The sequence below is a fragment of the Kogia breviceps genome, chromosome 1, assembly GCF_026419965.1.
Source record: "Kogia breviceps isolate mKogBre1 chromosome 1, mKogBre1 haplotype 1, whole genome shotgun sequence".
Lineage (NCBI taxonomy): Eukaryota > Metazoa > Chordata > Mammalia > Artiodactyla > Physeteridae > Kogia > Kogia breviceps.
Window position 1 is genome coordinate 774793 of NC_081310.1, and position 18471 is coordinate 793263.

At 59.3% G+C, this 18471-nt stretch overlaps 1 protein-coding gene across 1 annotated transcript; it reads right to left on the minus strand.

The window, feature by feature from the left end:
• Nucleotides 1–449: 449 nt before the first annotated feature.
• On the minus strand, nt 450–17387 carry RNPEP (arginyl aminopeptidase). The gene is made up of 12 exons (XM_067020657.1): nt 17323–17387; nt 16699–17230; nt 12371–12511; nt 11696–11844; nt 7723–7839; nt 7015–7250; nt 5038–5151; nt 4012–4124; nt 3806–3914; nt 2804–3028; nt 1913–2055; nt 450–980 (listed from the first exon to the last, which is right to left on the minus strand). Exons 1-12 carry the CDS (start codon nt 17385–17387, stop codon nt 822–824), a joined length of 2103 nt encoding a protein of 700 aa, XP_066876758.1. The 3' UTR covers nt 450–821.
• Between the last annotated feature and the right edge of the window lie 1084 nt (nt 17388–18471).

An 18471-nucleotide genomic window follows, 5' to 3' on the forward strand; every position in this document is an offset into this window, starting at 1 on the left:
CCTGGCAGCCAGCCACCAGGGAGACCCTGGATCTAGGAAAACAACTTAAAGATCCTGAAATACTTCTGTGCGACCCTCCCGTCGCCCCACCCCCCACCCCCCACCCCAAGTCGCTAACCGCCGATCCCCACGTGGAAATCGGAGCTTAGTGCCAGGTTCTGAACAGACTCTACTACGGACCACACGGAGCCCGGTACCCAGGACCAGGGAGGCCGAGGCCCCGCGAGGCCCACGCTGGCGAGAGGCTGCAGGGAGAGCACTGCAGTGAGCACTTATTAGCAGCTCCGGTGAAGAGGAAGGGGCGGCGATAGGCTGCACGGAGGGATGCGGCTTCACAGGCTCCTGTGGGAACCCCACCTCCTCCAGCCCACGCTCCTAAAGAACAGGGAGCCGGCGTCCTGCTCTGGGTCTCCCCCTGACTTGCTCAGAACAGAGAGGGGGCCTGGGAGAAGGGATTTCACTTAAAAATATTTATTAAAATAATGATTCAACCTGAAAGAGGATTCACCAGAAATCAGCCCTTTGCACGGTACTTCGAGAATCAGCCAAAAAACAAAAGAAAAGAGAGAGAGAGAAAAGAAAATCCTTCCTGCTTTTCCCAAGACCCAGGCGGGGAGGGCGAAGCCTGCCGCCCAGCCAGCCCAGAGAGCACGGAGGTTCCTGGTCGCAGGACGGGTCCGGAGCCGTCCAGTCAGAGCAGAGGCCCAGAGCCCCAAACACCGAGCCCGGAGAACAGGTTACGCCACGGGGACGTGAACTTGGGAAGCTGATGAGAGCTGGAGTTGGCGGTCTGCAGACGCAGAGGCCACGGGGGGGGGCCTCTACCTGCCCGGGGGCGCCACGATCTGCTGGACGTAGTGGGCCACGTTGCTGTGGAGCTGGGAGGCCGTGGCCGCGAAGGTCTCCTTGGCGAGGGTCTGGGCGGCCTCACTGCCCCCCATCATGGCGTGGTACAGTGGGAGGGTGTACTTCTGCTTCCCCTGCAAGAGACACGCGTGCTCAAGGCGTGTCAGCCTGCTCGGTGGTCTGCAGCCCCCAGCCCCTGCCCCGGGTTCATGTGACAGCCTCGCGATCAGGGGCCAAAAGGGATACGGGTATCACTGCTGGAACGAGGGGCTTCCCAGACACGAGGGCTTGTGTTCCAGAATCTTCTTGGCGGGCAGAGATCTATGCGGCTGGGGCTCGGTAGTCACCCTCCTGGAGACGTCTACACTCAACAGAACCAAGTAGGGCGTTGGCACATGGGAGACTCCAAACTTTCAGAGCTCTAAGTGGTCAGGCACCGAGGCAACAACTCACGGCAAAGGCTGCAGAACCTAAACCTAAACCAGGGCCCCAGAAGGACCGCCTGCAGCCAAGCAGAAGGAAACCCGCACCTTCAGCAGCCACACCTGACACCCGGAGGCCAGGAAGCCTTCAGGGGCTCGAGAACCTGGCAGCAGGTACCTGCCAACAGGTGAGGGAGTCTGCGCACGGCTTGTCCACAGCCCGGCTCTGGAAACTTGTGGAATGGTTCATCCTGAGAGCCGTGGGCCCCTCCCCGGCAGGGCAGCGCTCCCGGGTGACCTGGGTCCAGCAGGCCTCTGAACCCTCCCAGGTCACCGGCTTCCCCCAGGAGCAGGAGCCTATAATCTCACCTTCACTTACCTTTCCTGGCCTCCGGGCTCTCCCCGAGACCAGCCCCGCGGACGCAAGACCTTCCCTGCCTCGGGTCAGTGCCGACTGGCCCTTTCCCCGCAGGCCTCCCTGGCTGACCTGCAGGGGCTCCCGGCCCGGGGCTTCTCCCCCAAGGCGGCATCACAGCCTGCTCACGGGACCCCGCCAGGCCCTTCACCCCTGCTCCCGAGAGGGCGGTCCGAGAGGCCCTGCCTGCCGTGTGCGTGAGGGGGACAGGCAGGTGGAGGTCACCCACCTGGCTGTGCAGGAAATCCCTCACTTTCCAGAAATCCTCCTGGTGGTCGTTCTTGAGGACAATCTGGCCCCATCGCAGCCGTAGCTCCGCATTCTGGGCATTTGAGATCTTCGGGTACGTCTCTCCAAGTTTTCTCACATTCCCTGGAGAAAAGAAACAGGTCATTAGTGACTTCACCCGCCCGCAGACCATGAGCTGAGGCGGCCATGTGTGTGGCCGAGGCCCCCCAAGGGCACCAGGAGGAACTTCACGGAGGTGCGGACCACCCACTCTTCCTGCTCCTTCAGGCCCGAGGCCGTCATGCCTCGTCTTCACTTTGCTGTAATTCCCATGGCTCTTCCTCCAACCTTCCCTTAATATAGACTTCCTGTGGTCACGCCACCTTCCTTCCCGGACTAAAGCCTGCGCACCTGCCTCAAACATCCCACCGCCAACCTGCCAAACGTCAGCTTGCTCCGTTTTCCTGAGTTAACACCCCTTGGTGAATGCTACTTCTGGCTGAGCAGCAACAAACCACGTGTGCTGAAGCGCTGCAGCCCCGCAGGTCCAGACCCCAGCCCCACGTCTACTGGCTGTGGGATCTGTCTGTGCCTCGGGTTCGTTCCCTGGTCCCTGGGGTCACGGAGCAGCGCCGAGGATTAGGTGGCGTCAGAGCGGGGGGAGCTGGGGAGAACGACCTGCATGAGCCGAGGACCCCACCCACGAGCAGCAGGCCTCACGGCTTCCCACCCGCAGTGCTCGTGCGGGCGCCTGCGTTCTGCCGCCGTCGCACCCCTTGCCCTGGGCTCCTGTCCGCCCGCCACCCTCCCTCCCAGGCCCCGCAGCCACCTGGGACAAGCGTCGCAAGTCTGTCTCCCTCCAACCTCGAAGGAACAACCCACTGTTTCTCACCGGGAGGGAGAGGAGATTTCTGGAGGATCTTATCCAGGAAATAAACCAGCTGGTAGGTCTTCCAGGCAGAGGTGGACACAGCCTCAATGGCCCTCACGTCCAGCTCCTCAGCCGCCCACAGCTGGGCCAGCTCCTCGGCCGGCCTCATGAGGGAGTCCCCGGGGGAGAGGTCAGGGAGGTAGGGGGGCCAGCCCGGGGTGTTTAGCCAGCGATCAAATTCAAGCCCTGTTGCCAGAAGTAGAGAAGAAACCGTCAGAATACCCCAGCGGCATCACGGTCCGCCTGCCCGGGCGGCTCCGGGACCTCGAGCCGCCGTCCGTCCCAAGCCCTTCCCCCAGCGCCGGCGGCTCTGCCCCGTCCGGTCACCTGCTCCGCAGGGTCCCAGCCAGCGTGACGCCTAGACACCGTCTCACGGACCCGGCCGCCCCCACCCCTTTCCGCGCGCGCGCGCGTTCTGTGCTGCCGACGGGCCGTCCGAGCCACGTGCACAGGCGCGGCCCCGCCCCCGCGACCCGCCCCCACGGGCTGAGGCTCCTGGGCTCCTGGGGTCCCGCCCGGCCCCGCCCCTCACTAGCTGGCCGGCGGCTGGCTGGACGGCGCCCAGCATGGAGCAGGAAGTGGGCACACATCTAACGCGCTGCCTGGCCCGCGACGGGCCGTGCTCGCCCTCTCTTAGGAAGCAGGCCCCGCACGCGCTCCCCAGGCGGGGCCGCCGCCCCATTCCTGCCCTGGGGGCCCCTCGGGGCAGGGGCAGCCCGGGTAGAGCTAAGGGTCTGGCTACGTGTGTCCGGGGATGAGGAAACCAGAAGACAGAGCGCAGCACAAGAGCGAAGTGGGGAAAGGAGGCCAGGGGGTGAGAGAGTTCCTTCTGCGGGGCAGAGCCTGGGCCCCTGGGTCTGCCCCGAAAAGCCGCCCCTAGGGGCGCACCTCAGCCCCTCAGGCGTGGACCAGACCCCACCCCCCACGACCACCTAGAAGCGGTGGGCCGGCTTCTCTGCTCACCCGGGATGGAATCCACCCTCCTCCTCTTCAGCTCAGGGAAATAGTCCAAGAAGAATTCCAGAAAGTCATCGGCCAGGACACTCTGGAACTTAAACTCGTCCACGTAGGCCTGTGAGGAGCAAGGGAGGGAGGGAGGCACGGTCGGTCACCCAGAGCCCCGGCAGCAGGGCCCCCGCTTGTCTCCCCTCACCTCAGAGCTGATGTACCTTGAGGAACTCGTCAAACTGGTCCTGGTCACCCACCAGGTGGGCCAGGTAGGAGACAAAGCAGAAGCCTTTCTCGTAGGGGGTCTCGTTGTAAGTATCGTCTGGGTCGACACCTGCAGAGAAAGTTCTGGATTCAAAGAGCAGCCGCGGAAGAGACCGGAATTCAGCTTCCCAGGAACAGCAAGGCCAGGAATGTTCCGGGTCCATCCTGGCCTCTCTCGAGGGACTTGAAGATGGACCCAGTGGGAGGACAGAGAGAGAAGGCTCGGGGGGGATCACAGCGGCCCCCTGCCCGGGGCTCTGTGCTCGGGGGTCCTTCCACCCAACGCCTTCGCAGCCCCACGGGGCACCCACAAGCGCTGCGCCTGCCCAGACCGGGGCGGGGTGGGTTCTGTGCATGTTCTGGAGTAAACAGAACTGACTGCCCATCTACAGGAAGTTCATGGTCAGGGTCAAGAGGCATCGAGGAACACGAGGTTTAACTAAACAGAAAGGTTTAAGTTTAGTCACACGTGGAACTGAAGAAACATCTTAGGAAACAAAAATCCATGACCTTGGGGCTTCCCCGGTGGCGCGGCGGTTGAGAGTCCGCCTGCCGATGACGGAGACGCGGGTTCGAGCCCCGGTCCGGGAGGATCCCACGTGCCGCGGAGCGGCTGGGCCGGTGAGCCGTGGCCGCTGCGCCTGCGCGTCCGGAGCCTGTGCTCCGCAACGGGAGAGGCCACAGCAGTGAGAGGCCCACGTACCGCAAAAAAAAAAAAGAAAAAACTCCATGACCTCAGAGCAGTCACGAGCTTTCTGGTGCTGGGTCACGGCCTCGGTAAGGCGAGGGTGACCTCGCTCTAGAAGCGCCGCGGGGCTGAGCTGACCATGGGCCAGGGGCGGCAAAGGGACAAGTGACAGGGACCCAGACACACAGAGCCTCTCGGAGTCACTCAGGAGCGGCCTGGGGGCTCCTCCCTCCCCAGGGGCGACCCAGGCGTGTCCAGCCCGACGGGGGCGGGGCGGTGGCCAGGGGGCCCCGACCTGGCTCGAGCTTCACGCGCAGCTTGTTCAGAGGGTGCTCCTCGCCCGTGATGTCCACGTGCTGCCGAAGCAGAGCCCGCCCGGTGGCGGCTTCCAAGCAGGTGTAGGCGGTTCCTGCGCGACAGGAAAGCGGCTGGCACCCCCAGCGGGGCCCCCCGAGGCCCCGAAAAGAGGACGCAGGCCCAAAGCCTGGGGGTGGCGCTCCCCTGGGACGGCGGGCAGCGGGGGCCGACCCCTCAGCCTCCCCCGCCCACACCTCCGCTGACAGTAAGTGCCCTTTCCCTTCAGCGTGTTGTCATCTGCGGAGATGGTAATTTGATCTCCCACGAAAATAGAATCTCTTCATCTGACTGTTCTGTCAGACGAGAGGAACTGTCACCCAAGATTTTTCTAGCATCTGAGTCTCCTCCTGGCTCTAAAGACGCGACTGAGGGAGGGAGTTCCCTGGCGGTCCGGTGGTCAGGACTCGGCGCTTTCGCTACGGAGGGCCCGGGTTCGATCCCTGGTCGGGGAACGAAGATCCCACATGCCGCGGGGAAAAAGAACAGCCACCGAGGGGACAGTGTTGGGGAGGGCCCGGGTGCGGAGCAGCCGCCGCCGCCGCTCGCGAGATGCTCTGATCGGGGCCAGTGACCCCCCCCCCCCCGCCCCCACCAGCCTCAGTGTCCTCAGGCGCACGGTGCACACGAACAGCTGCGTGCAGCCGCCCTAGCGGCCAGTACACTACTGCTTTATATGCTCTGGATGAAAGTGTAAACTTGGGAAGCAGGAGACAATATATGCTAAACAAACAAACAGAAAAAGCCTTCAAAATGTCCAGGTCCTGAAATTATGTTTCTAGAAATTTATCTTTACTGAAATCATCTGAGATGCACGTGAACCTACGTAAAGATGTTTGTCAGAATATTATTTCGTTTGAAAATTGAAAACAACCTATAACAGCTGGAGGTTGACTGAATAAATGATGAGGCCTCCGTACTCTGGAGCTATAGAAGAAAATTTAGTGACTTGGGAAAATGTTTAACTTTATTATATTAAAAAAAAAGGCAGTTCTAAAACCATGTACAGTCTGATGATACACACACACACACACACACACACACACACAGAGAAAAATGTTTGAAAGGATAACCATCGATCATCTCTGAACAGTGAGATTACAGATAAGTATTTTTGTGTGTGCTTTTCCATAGGTGCCAAAATAGATTCTGATCAGAGAAATAATAAAAATAACAAAAGCACCTGATACACCATGGGTTTCCAATAAGGAGATTGTGTTGATAATGTACTTTTATTTTATTTTTTGGCTGTGCTACGTGGCTTACGGGATCTGAGTTCCCCGACCAGGGATCGAACCCACAGCCTCGGCAGTGAAAGCGCAGAGTCCTAACCACTGGACCGCCAGGGGGTTCCCGAGAATGTATGTGAAAAGCACAGCTGGGCTCAATTTGAGGTCTGCCCTCGCCTGCTAAGTGGCTGAGGGACATTTCCCGTCCTCTCTGACCCGCAGTGAACTCACATGTAAAATGGGAGTAACAGTATCCCCACGCAGCCACTGGGAAGGTGGCACGTGATAGATCTGGTGCAAAACAGGTGTTCCACACAAGGTGACGATGACAGTGATCTGCCGACTCGCTCATAAAGCGAACGGGCGCGCGGGCGACCCGCCCGGGCCGCTCTCCCCCGGGGGACGCCGGCCGAGGGAGGACAGCGCACAGGGCGGCTTCAGCCCCGGCGGGAGGCGCGTCTACCGCTCCTCCGTCCCGCCGTGTGTGTCATTTTCGAGACTCCCTCTGCCCCCAGCTCCGGCTGATGCGTGACGTGCGGTGAGGCGGGCACGGTTACTTACACGCGACTTTGTCTCCAGTGGCCCTCCCTGGCTGTCACGGGCTCCCCGCACGGCACCCCACTCCCTTCACTCCCGGAAGTGAGCCTCGCGGGCCCAGGCCGGGAGGCAGGTCCCCGGGGGCGGCTCACCAAACAGGACGCTGGAAATCCTCCTCTGGGCGTACATGGTGAAGCCTTCGTTCAGCCAGAACTCCCCCCAGTTGGCGTTGGTGACCAGGTTCCCAAACCAGCTGTGGGCGATCTCGTGGATGATGACGCCGGCCAAGGAGCGGTCCCCGGCCAGCAGGCAGGGGCTGACGAAGCTCAGGCAGGGGTTCTCCATCCCCCCAAACGGGAAGGACGGCGGCATGAAGAGCACGTCGTACCTGCCAGAGGCTGTCGTGAGGGGCCCGGCTGCGTCCCGGCTGCCGACGGGGGCGGCGGTACGGGGGAGCGAGCCAGTCCCCAGGCCCCTCACGGTGGGCACGCGGTCGGCTCCATCACACCCAGCCCCCCAGGGGCCCACGTGGGTCACACAGACCCAGCGGAGCCTCTTATCTAGGGGACCTCAACTGTGAAGATGACGAAGAGAAAATGGGTACGGAGCTGCTTCCGGCAACAGGAAAGGCAAGTCAGCTACGTCCCCGACAGCGCGCCCCCATCTCCACCCCGGCAACTGTGGGCACGGCACGCCTCTGTCGCCGCAATGCCTGCCCTCCCAGGCCCCCCCTTGGCCACAGCGGATGAGGCCTGGCCTACCTCCTCCCCCCTCCCCTAGCCACCCTGGACCAGGGCCGGGGGCGGGGAGGACCGGCTCACTGCGACAACAGACACACGAGAGTCCAAGCGGTACCACACCTTCCCCAGACGTAGGGTCCGAAAAGCTTCTCTCCCGCTGCCAAGAACTCCTCTATGACCCCGTCATACTCCTCCTTGGCAGCTGCGATGAGGCAGGGCTCGGCCCACACCCAGCTCCTGGAGACAAGGGCACAGAGAAGGCGGCACTGTGCTCAGAGGCCACGGCGGGACCCGTCCTGAAAGCACCTGCGCCAACTGGGCTGAGGGCTGGGGGGGCTCCTGCAGGCGACAGACCCTCCCCCCGCCGAGCCTCGGTCCCCTCTGCAGGGCGCGCAGCGAGGAGACGAGATGGGTGTGAAGGTCCTTCATACGGTGGCTCGGGCAGGAAACGCTGGGGTACCTCCGGAGAGATCCGAAAGGATTCTCACAATGGAATCTTTGGAATTGAAAGAAGCTTTAGAGATAAACAAATTCACATTCACAGAAAAGCGGTAACTGTCTCCACTCTTCGGGAAGGCAGGCTGATCTGCTTGCTTTTAAATGGTCTAGCAAAAAACCCCCACAAATCCACACGGGAGCAAACCTAGTACAGCAACATCGATGGGCAGATAGGTGTTCGATGCATCATCCCTTCAATTTCCTGCGGGAATTTTCAACTATGAAATTTTCACAGTAAAAAGACGAGGAAACAGAGGTAAGGGGGGGGGAAAACGTCAAGAAGATCCAGTCCGAGGGAAAGCCAAGGCCGAGAGGGGATGGGAGGGGCCGAGACCATTCTCGGGGTTCACGGATGAGCGGACCCCAGGTTCGGGGGCCGTGCAGCCGAAGCCTGTGTCGGGGCCCCTCGACGCTCCCGACACGGACGTCCTCAGTCGAGGGACAGGCGGCCAGGCGGGTGGGCGCGAGGCCAGGACGAAGAGAGCTTCCTCTCGGCAGAACTTCGGGGACTGTTCTAGCAGGAGGGGGGGGGCGGGCCGACCGCGCCGGGGGTCCCAGCGGCGAAAGCAGGAGGCTCGTAGCGGGAAGGAGGCTGCACGTGCGGGCGGAGAACCGCCGGGGTCTGGGGTGACCAGAGTCCAAGGTCTGATGGCTGGGGGTGGGAGAGGCCCCAAGCTCGGCGCACAAAGGGCTCCAGGTGCCACGTGACGCAGCTAACCCCGCGCAGCGCAGGGGGCGGCACCATCCGACTGTGTCTAGGGAGCTGTGGACACAGGAAACACGCTCAACACGAGAGCGCGTGAGCTTTCCCGGGCACAGCCGGGGGCGAGGACCGAACCTGGGGCAGCTGCGCCCAGGGCAGCCAGACCCACGAGGGGCCCAGCGGGGAGCGGCCAGGAGGGCCCGGGATCGGGAAGCAGAGGCCGAGGGCACGTCCTCGGGTCCCTGCACCTTCCACGCTGAGCAACGGCCTCTTACCCCAGCAGCTGCAGCGAGTTTAGGGGACTGGACTCCAGGGGTGGAGAGGAAAGAGCCGGTTGGCCAGCTGCGGGTGGAGGCTGCAGGTCTGAAGAGGGGACCAAACGACGAAGCAAAGCCCAGAGGATGGGGGTGCGGGTGAGTCAGCGGGTCAGATGAAGAGGTTGCCTTTAACAAAGAAAGGACCTGTCGTCGGGGTCCAGACGGACGAATGGGGCGTGAGAGCAGAGACAGAGGGACCTCGGACGTGCGGGACACAAGCGTACCCGACAGACCGAACGTCTCCACAAAGCAGAGCCGAGACCCCGCGCCTGGAGGGAGGGCCGGCGTCGGAAAGGAAAACCGGGGAGCCGGTTTGAGGGGCGCGAGACGCAAAGGTGAGTGAAGGACGGCTGAGCGCACGGCAACCTCTCAAACGCCTGCGTCACCTTTTCTCTCGTTCCAGCTTCTCACCGAGAAACCAGAAATGTGAACGGGTACCACGCACGGCTTCATTATTTTATCCGTCTCTCAAAGGAGAGAGACGCTGAGTGGAGGAAGGTGCTGAGTGGAGAGAGGGGATGGCAGGAGCCCGGGCCGGATGGGCGCAGCAGAACCAGCCGGAGGGACTGGGGTGCAGGCGAGAGATGACCGGTCAGCACCCGGGCAGGGGAGAAGTCCCGGGAGAGGCTGCTGGCCCCCCCGGGAGCAACCGGCCCTTCAGGGCGAGGCGTGGGCACAGCGGGACGTGGCAGGAGTGAGGCCCCAGAGGGCGAGGGCCAGCGGCAGGGGCAGAGGATGAAAGAGGCCACACGCTGCTGAGGTTTCTGATTCCGCCCCGTTCACAGCGATGCCCGCGTCCAGGCCTGGGATGCAGGGTGCGGCCGTGGGTGGGAATGGGGGTCGGGGGTGGGGGCAGAGGAGGCAGAGAAGCCCTCGGGCCACCCTCAACCCAGGAGAAACCCACATGGAGAAACAGGGCACCCGGCTGAGAATAAGACCCCAGCACAGAGTCCAGTCCCCAGGGGCTACGCTGAGCTGCTCGGTCACCAGCCAGGGCACCAAAACTAACAAGGACTTCAGCCCTGTCCTTCGTGACAACGGGCTAGGCCGCGGACGCCCACGACACTTCTGCCAGCACACAGATTTCTGTCAAAGAAATCAGGATGCTCTCAGTCAAGCTGGAACCTCATCGCCAGGATTCTAGGGGCAAAAAGCACGGGATCTGCAACAGAAACCCTTGCATTTGAAAGCCAGTTCTACCAGCCACGTGACTGCACAAGGCTCTTTACCAAAGCCACGGTTTCTCAACTGCAAACTGGAGACAGCAATACGTCCCTCAGTGTTGCTTGCAAGGGTCAGAAGGGACCCTACATAAAGGGGCCCCTGGGGACGTGCACCAGTCTCTCCTGCCCAGGACTTTCCCCCTGCGGGAAGGGGGACTGGACAGAAGACCCTCCCACTCGACAGGCTCCCTCAAGACCCCCCGACGTGACCCAGGGGGCAAGGACCGCGCACCAGACGGGCGGCAGGAGTAAGTCATCAGCACCAGTGAACCGGGCTCTGTCACCTGGATTAACGTGCTGTGTCGTCACTTCAGTACAGAGGGTTCAAAAACCCTCCGTGATCCAGTGTGTTTAGGATAGACTGCTCTCTCATTTCCCCTTAGCAGCTCCTACTCTTACTAACAGAAGCTCAGCAAGAGTAAACACCCTAAAAGATGTTCCTCCCCTTGTCTATTTTCCATGCTCGCTGGTCATCTACTGCCCTGTCCACCAGGAAGGGGCCCCTCGTCTCTCAGGGCTGCTGCTGTCCTGAGCGTGCGGCTGGAAGCAGATGCCAACAGGGCCCCACCCACCTCTCCCTCTGATCTCACGGCCCTGGCGCCACTGCTGAGCCCCGCTGTGAAGCCCGAGGCCTAGAGCCAATCCAGCACCTCCAGGGGCTGAAGGCCCGGCAGAGAGAAGGGCGGCAACGGGGCCAGGAAGAGCCCGGCTTCACGTCCAAACCAACCCTCTCACTTCAGGACTCTGCTACACCGGTGGGTAAGATGACAGCCAGGAGAAACCTGTGCTCCTGGTCAAATTTCTTTTTCAGGAAACCTTACAAAATCCTGATTTATCTCCACTACACCCATCTCGCTTCACGGAGGCCCCTCTGCCAACACAGGTCCGGGCTTCTGTGTCCGGAGCAAACAGACAAGCAGCTTCCCCGGGCCTCTCCAGAGGGAGACAAAGAGATCAAGGCCATACATTTCCAGGAATTAAGCGCCAGAGAAAATGGGGAGATTTGCTATAAAGATAAAAAAGCAAATATAGTAGCAAGAAGGTAATTTAGACCTTAAAGATGCTAATAAAGATCATCTTCTGAAACTGCTCCTGGGGCTCCCATCTCCCTCTGACCGCAGCCGCTGCGTGGCTGACGGTCTCAGCGCAGACACGGGAGGAAGATGGGAGGGAGGGGGAGGAAAGGGCACATCCTCTGGCCATTCAGGCCACACCCTGTGCCGCAGAAAGGTCCTGGGCTCGGGAGGCTCCGACGTGACCCCAAGAGCCACCCCAGGAGGTCCGCTCGCTGGTCAGAGGCCTCTGTGCCCAGAGGTCGGTTCAATCTTGCCTGCGGGGTCTTGGTCTCCTACCTGGGTCCAACTTCAGCCGAAACCAGATCTCCAATGGCCAAAGCTATCAGATAGGACGGGATGGGCTGACACATCTGGAAGAAGAACTTATTTGGACCTCTCTTCTCCCAGGTGTTAGCACTCATCACAGCTGTGAAGCCGTCTGGGACCTGACAAGAGAGAAAGCTTAGGAGATTTCACCTGGACAGAGCCTGCTCTTGATCGGCTAGAAGGGCGGCACGGCCAGCAACCTGTATGGTGATGACAGTGGCCTGGGGTCCACCTTGAGAAGCACAGAGGCTTCAAAAACCTAAGCTTGTGGGCTTCCCTGGTGGCACAGCGGTTGGGAGACCGCCTGCCGATGCCGGGGACGCGGGTTCGTGCCCCGGTCCGGGAAGATCCCATGTGCCGCGGAGCGGGGGGGCCCGTGAGCCGTGGCCGCCGAGCCTGCGCGTCCGGAGCCTGTGCTCCGCAGCGGGAGAGGCCACAGCCGTGAGAGGCCCGCGTACCGCAAAAAGACATACAAACACTAAACTTGTGCTCAACTGACAGGATTTAGCACAGATAAAATTTCTGCAGGTGGAGGAGTTTTTCAGAGGTCCCCCCAATGGATGTAATGATCTACCACCTGAAACATGACCTGATGGAAATGAACTTTTCAATCCCAAGGGCAGGTACATGTGCCCTCAGCCTCACCTCAATAAGAGCGGAGTACGTGCATTTCACCGCAGGAGTGTCGAAGCAGGGGAAGAAGGCCCGGTTCAGGACAGCCTGACCCTGCGTGTAGACAAAGGGCTTCCTCTTTCCTGCCGTCTGCTCCGGAGCCAACCAGCAAACCTAAGAGGAGGCAAGAACCTTTCTTTCGGAACTGACATCCTGCACACGCGCAGCGCGGCCAGGGCAGAGCTGGCCGGAGGGAGGCTCGAGGTAATCCATAGACCCTCCCCTCCGCCCGCCAGTCCAGCTCGGACTGTATTCAGTCCCCCTGGAGTCCAGGCCAAGGTCTGACGCCCACTCCCCAGGGTGGACACCACCAGAGGGCCACTCCTCGGTGTGTCCCACAGGCCGTCTCAAGCATTCCTGAGGTGGCCTCCGAGCCCCTGGTCCTGCCTCCCTCCTCCGTCCACCCCACGGTAGTAACTTCTCACCGAAAAACAAATACTGAAGAAGCTGTTCTTGAACTTGTGATAAAAGACACAGAAAAGCAGAAGCTAATAGCAAGGAGTCTGATTAGTATGTGTTCTCCATCCCTGCCGTCTACCCTTTCAGAATGAACGTGTTTTACATTATAGGCGTTGGCTATGATTCTTGTCTTCTGTCAGCCCTTAATCAAGAGCACATTTGAACGAGTTTTACAAACCCAAATCCAGCCCACAGCGAAGAGGAGTTCACCTGTGACACAGATGCCACCGCGGGGGTGGGGGGGGAGGTGTCAGCACGCACACCACGGAGAGGTTAGAACAGGGTCAGGTGACTCCAGGAGGGTTTCATAGGGGAAGCAAAACTCCCTGGCTGGACCTTCAAAAGTGGGCAGGATTTAGACGGCAGGAAGGAAGGGAGGAGAGCCCCTCCAGGAGGTGGGCACCCACCCGGCAGCTGTGATGAAGGGCTTTGAGCGCAGAGGCACTTGAGACCAATGTTTCCCCCCCGGGAACGAGACTCAAGGACGAGAACATTCCCTGAGGTGTCTCTCGTTCTTTTTTTTTTTTTTTTTTTTTTTTTTTGTGGTACGCGGGCCTCTCGCTGCCGTGGCCTCTCCCGTTGCAGAGCACAGGCTCCGGACGTGCAGGCTCAGCGGCCACGGCTCACAGGCCCAGCTGCTCCGCGGCACGTGGGATCCTCCCGGACCGGGGCACGAACCCGCGTCCCCCGCATCGGCAGGCGGACTCTCAACCACTGCGCCACCAGGGAAGCCCTTGTTCTTTTTTTAGTTAATTATTAATTAATTTGGCCGCATAGGGTCTCAGTTGCAGCGCGTGGGCTTAGTTGCTCCACGGCACGTGGGATCTCAGTTCCCCGACCAGGGATGGAACCCACGTCCCCTGCACTGGAAGGCAGATTCTTAACTACCGGACCACCAGGGAAGTCCTGAGACCAATTTTTAAGAGGCACAAGGGAGACACAATGGGATGCTGGGGTTTTCTTCGCTTGAGAGAGAGAGAGAGAGAGAGAGAGAGAGAGAGAGAGAGAGAGAGAGAGAGAGAGAGAGAGAGAGAGAGAGAGACTCTGTGTGTGTGTGTGTGTGTGTGTGTGTGTGTGTCTGGGGTTTTCTTTGCTTGAGAGTGTGTGCGTGTGTGTGATGAGTCTCATTCCAGAGTCCAGTCCAGACGGAAGCAGGGGAGAGACAGGAACGTCCTGGTGCAGAAACCCAGCAAGCTCTGCCTCAGCCCGGTGACCAGAGGTCAGCACAGCAGCCATAAATCCTGTCAATACTGTTGCCCTCAATAAGACGTTACAAAAATGACACCTTATCTCTGTGAACTTCTGCTCCGTTTTGCTGCAAAACCGAAACTGTTCTAAAAAATAGTCTATGAAAAACAAACCAACCCCCATAATCCCAGTCTAATCATGAGGAAAACAACAGACAAATTCCAATAGAGGGTATCACACTCCTCCAAACTATCAAGGTCACCACAACAGGAACGTCTCAGAAACTGTCACAGGCAAGAGGAGCCAAAGGAGACGTGACAGCGGAACACACAGTGGATTTCTGGGTGGGACCCTGGAGCAGAAAAAGACACATTAAAAACTAAGCTTGTGGACTTCCCCGGCAGTCCAGCTGTTATAGCTCTGCGCGCCCACTGCAGGGGGCGAGGGCTCCATCCCTGGTTGGGGTCCCATGCTCCCACACGGCATGTCGTGTGGCCAAAAAAATTATTAAAATAAATTTTTTTTTTTTGGTGGTACGCGGGCCTCTCACTGCTGTGGCCTCTCCCTTTGCGGAGCACAGGCTCCAGACGCGCAGGCTCAGCGGCCATGGTTCACGGGCCCAGCCGCTCCGCGGCATGTGGGATCCTCCCGGACCGGGGCGCGAACCCGCGTCCCCTGCATCCACAGGCGGATTCTCAACCACTGTGCCACCAGGGAAGTCCAAAATAAATTTTTTTTAAAAACAACTAAGGTTGCTGTACACCTGAAACTTACACATTGTAAATCAACTATACCCCAATATAAAAATTTAAAAAACACTAATAATACCTTGTAAATGAAAGTTGCTCAATAAACATGTGATTATTTTTTTAAAAAAACTAAGGAAATCTGGAAAAACTATAGACCCCAGTTTATAATAGGTAACAATACTGTCTCATTAACTGTAACAAATGTATCCGACTTGTAAAACACTAGTAAAGGGTAAATAGTTTGTGTGTGGAAGCGGCTTATGAAGACTGCACTATCTGCTCAGTTTTCCTGGTAATCTAGACATCTATCTAACTACCTATTTAGGCTGCGCCAGGTCTTAGTTGCGGCACGCAGGATCTTCATTGTGGCATGCGGGATCTTTAGTTGTGGCATGCAGGTGGGATCTAGTTCCCTGACTAGGGATCGAACCCGGGCCACCTGCATTGGCAGCACGGAGTCTTAGCCACTGGACCACCAGGGAAGTCCTCTACACAGCTTTTTAAAAAATAAATTCTATTAATGAAAACAACTGTAATGAGTTGGCAGTAAGAGGTACCAGGCACCGTACTAGGACTTACATAAAGACAACTCATGTAACTATTGTCAGGCTTAGCTCAATTAACACTGACTATCATCCCCTCAACCACAATTCCTTCTCGTCATCTTTGCTTGAGTTTTCTTTGGTTCTCAGCTTTGTTTTATTGACACGAAGAGAAGAAAATGAAGGAGGCTGGCAGGACACACACTATAGAGTCCAAGTCAGGGAGATGCTGCGACCCACGGTGTCCAAGGTGAGAGCCCTCCCTGGGACGGTGGCAATGAGAGGAAGGAACAGGCACAGTGCCACCAGTGGAGACCTTCACAGGGCAAAGGACAGCCCTTCGTCAAGCGTGTACCTCTGCCACCACATCTTAAGTGAAAGCTATTTAGTTCCGATATTTAACTTGGGGCGCCACTTTTGTTAGGCACACCCAGGGGGGCCTAATTTTTCCACTCATCCTATTTAATTTCTGCTCCAAACCAGGAACCAAAATATACTAGAACAACCAAACACATTTCCAGGTGGCATGTTATCCCTAGAGGTCCCTGGGTTTCTCCTCTGCCTTAGAGGTCAGCCAACATTGCTTTGGACTTCCATTTTTTAAACAAGTTCTATCAGAAGGTTCATTTACTTCCCGAATGGTGAAAGATGGAAACAGAACTGCCCTTGGAGCGAGCTGCAACAGCAAAAGGGGAAGTGCAACCAAATAAGGCAGCTTCCGTGGCAGGCAGGCAGCCAGCTGAGACCTGCAGCACACACTCCATCCAAGAAGGGACTGGCAGCCACGCCCGGACATTCACAGATGTGGACACACGACCGTCCCCTTTCTGACTGCCGACATTTGCCGCCCCCCGCCCCCCAGTTCAGATCTGAGTCAACCGACAGTGAGAAAGCCAAGTTATTACAAAGCCTGGTGCACCCTAATTCTGGTTCTCACTTTCACTCAGATTTTTTTGTTCATCAAATCCAGGACTTCGCAGGAGGAAACACTACTGACTGCCCAGTTTCGAGGCATTAGGAGGGCACCTGGAACAAAGGACTGAGTCAGCAGCGGGTAACCAGCCAGCACTGTCAGACCGCCCTAGAGGAGAGCGGAGCAGCTCATCACCAGGGCCCAGCCTAGGCCGAAAGCAGCGACAACCCTAAGTTCTGTTCGTGAACCGTCTGCTGTCCAGCCTGGAGGAGGTGACCTCCTCGGGCAGATGTGAACTAGAGACAGCGGTGCCGTGGGAGGGAAGGGTGGGGGGAGCATCTGGGCGAGGAGGGGGCGTAGAGATGGGATGGGAGGTGGGAGGGGATGAGGGGGGCGCATCTGCACGAGGAGGGGCGGGAGGAGGGGCCGGCGCGGGGCTGGGGCACTCACCCCGGGTCCCTCGCCGACGCGGTAGGTGAGCTGCACCCGCAGGCGCTCGCCGGCGACGCAGGGCTGCGGGAAGAGCACGCACAGGGCCTGGCCGTAGTGCGAGAAGGGCCGCGTGCACACCGGCACCGGCTCCGGCTCCGGCTCCGGCTGCCCCGCGTCCGGCCGCTCCCGCCGCAGAGCCGCCGCCGTCACCTCCACGCACGGGTGCGAGTCCAGCCGCAGCTCCGCGGCGCCGCCGGGCTCCAGGCAGCGCAAGTCCAGCACCGCCGAGCCGCTCAGCCCGCGGCTGCCCGGGCCCGGCCCCGGAGGCCCAAACTCGGCCCGCAGGTCCAAGTGTAGGTGCAGCAGCTCGAAGGCGCGGAAGTTGGAGGCCGACGCCACGTCCTCGGCCTGCGCCGCGTGCAGCACCCGCCCGCTTGCCACCGGGCCGCCGCAGGCCCCGCCCCACCGCTCAGGCCCCGCCCCACCGCGCAGGTCCCGCCCCGCCGCAGGCCTGGCCCCGCCCCGCCGCTTGTCGTGGTCCCCGGCGCTTCTGCAGCGCACCCGAGTGGGCCCCGACAGGCAGCGCTGGGCTCGTCCCGGCCCTCAGCATGGCCACGCCCCAAAGCTCAGACTACGCCCCGCCTTTCGCCATGGCCCCAGTGCACCGGTGCAGGCCCCGCTCCCCAGACCACGCCCGGAACCGGCATGACCACGCCCCAAAGCTCAGACCACGCCCCGCCGGTTGCCAAGGCCCCGGTACAGCCAGCCGCACCCGGACCCTGCCGCCGGCCCCGCCCCACCGTGCAGACCCCGCCCCGGAACGCGGCCGGGCCGCGCCTCTCTTCTTAACTTTCCCCCACTCCCAGCTCTGCACCGGCGTCTCAGGACTTCCGACAGGCGTGCAGGGAGGGGGTGACAATTTGATCCACCTTGGCCCGAATTCATCCCACTGGGATGTTCCCCAGTCCCTTCTCTACTGGGGTTTCCCGTGTCCTACTCCTCCAGGCAGGCCGCACTGAGCCCGAATTGCAAGGGTCCGGGTTGGAGGTCGCAAGCTCGACGCTCGCCCAATTATTAGGGCCGTGTCATCCTGGGCAAACCTCCCCTAAGAAAGGGGACTCTTTCCAAGTCTCCTTGTGCACCTGTAAAACAGGAGGAATTATAGCATCTCTCGAGCTACCTGTGAGAGCTCAATCGGAAACAGCACGGGATTCCACGCCGATGGGGGTCCTCCCGGGACTCCGGGCGCGCGAGTTCTCTGTCCTTCCGCCAAGGGATGGGGACAAGCACAGCACCTTTAAGGCTGGGCGTCTGCTGTGCCGCTTGTCCCCCACTCCTGAATGGGACAGCTCTTTGAGCCAGGTACACACACTTCCTGCTGTGTTTCTCTCCTGTACCAGCGGTTGCAGTAGCCCTTCTGTGACTAGGAGCCACTCGACGGTGAGATTTTTATGGATCGGCTAGGAAATGAAATTTTAAGAGACAATGTAGGGAGTTTTTCATAAAAGGAAATAGTATCCTAGTATGTTCTTCCTCGTTTTACACTGTTAAAATACATTTTATTTCATGAAATGCTTATAGTAGATATTTTTAAATTCCATATAAGGTCAATGTTAGTTTTCTTTTTTCTTTTTTTTTTTTTAACTTACTGGCCAGTGAAATCCAAAAACTTTGGAAAACCACTTTTCTGTGGCACTGAGCACAGTACTCGGTACTGATTAGCCATTCCATATATCTACCCTCAAATTATTCATTCCCTTATGCAATGCGGTTTTGTTGAGCATCTGCATA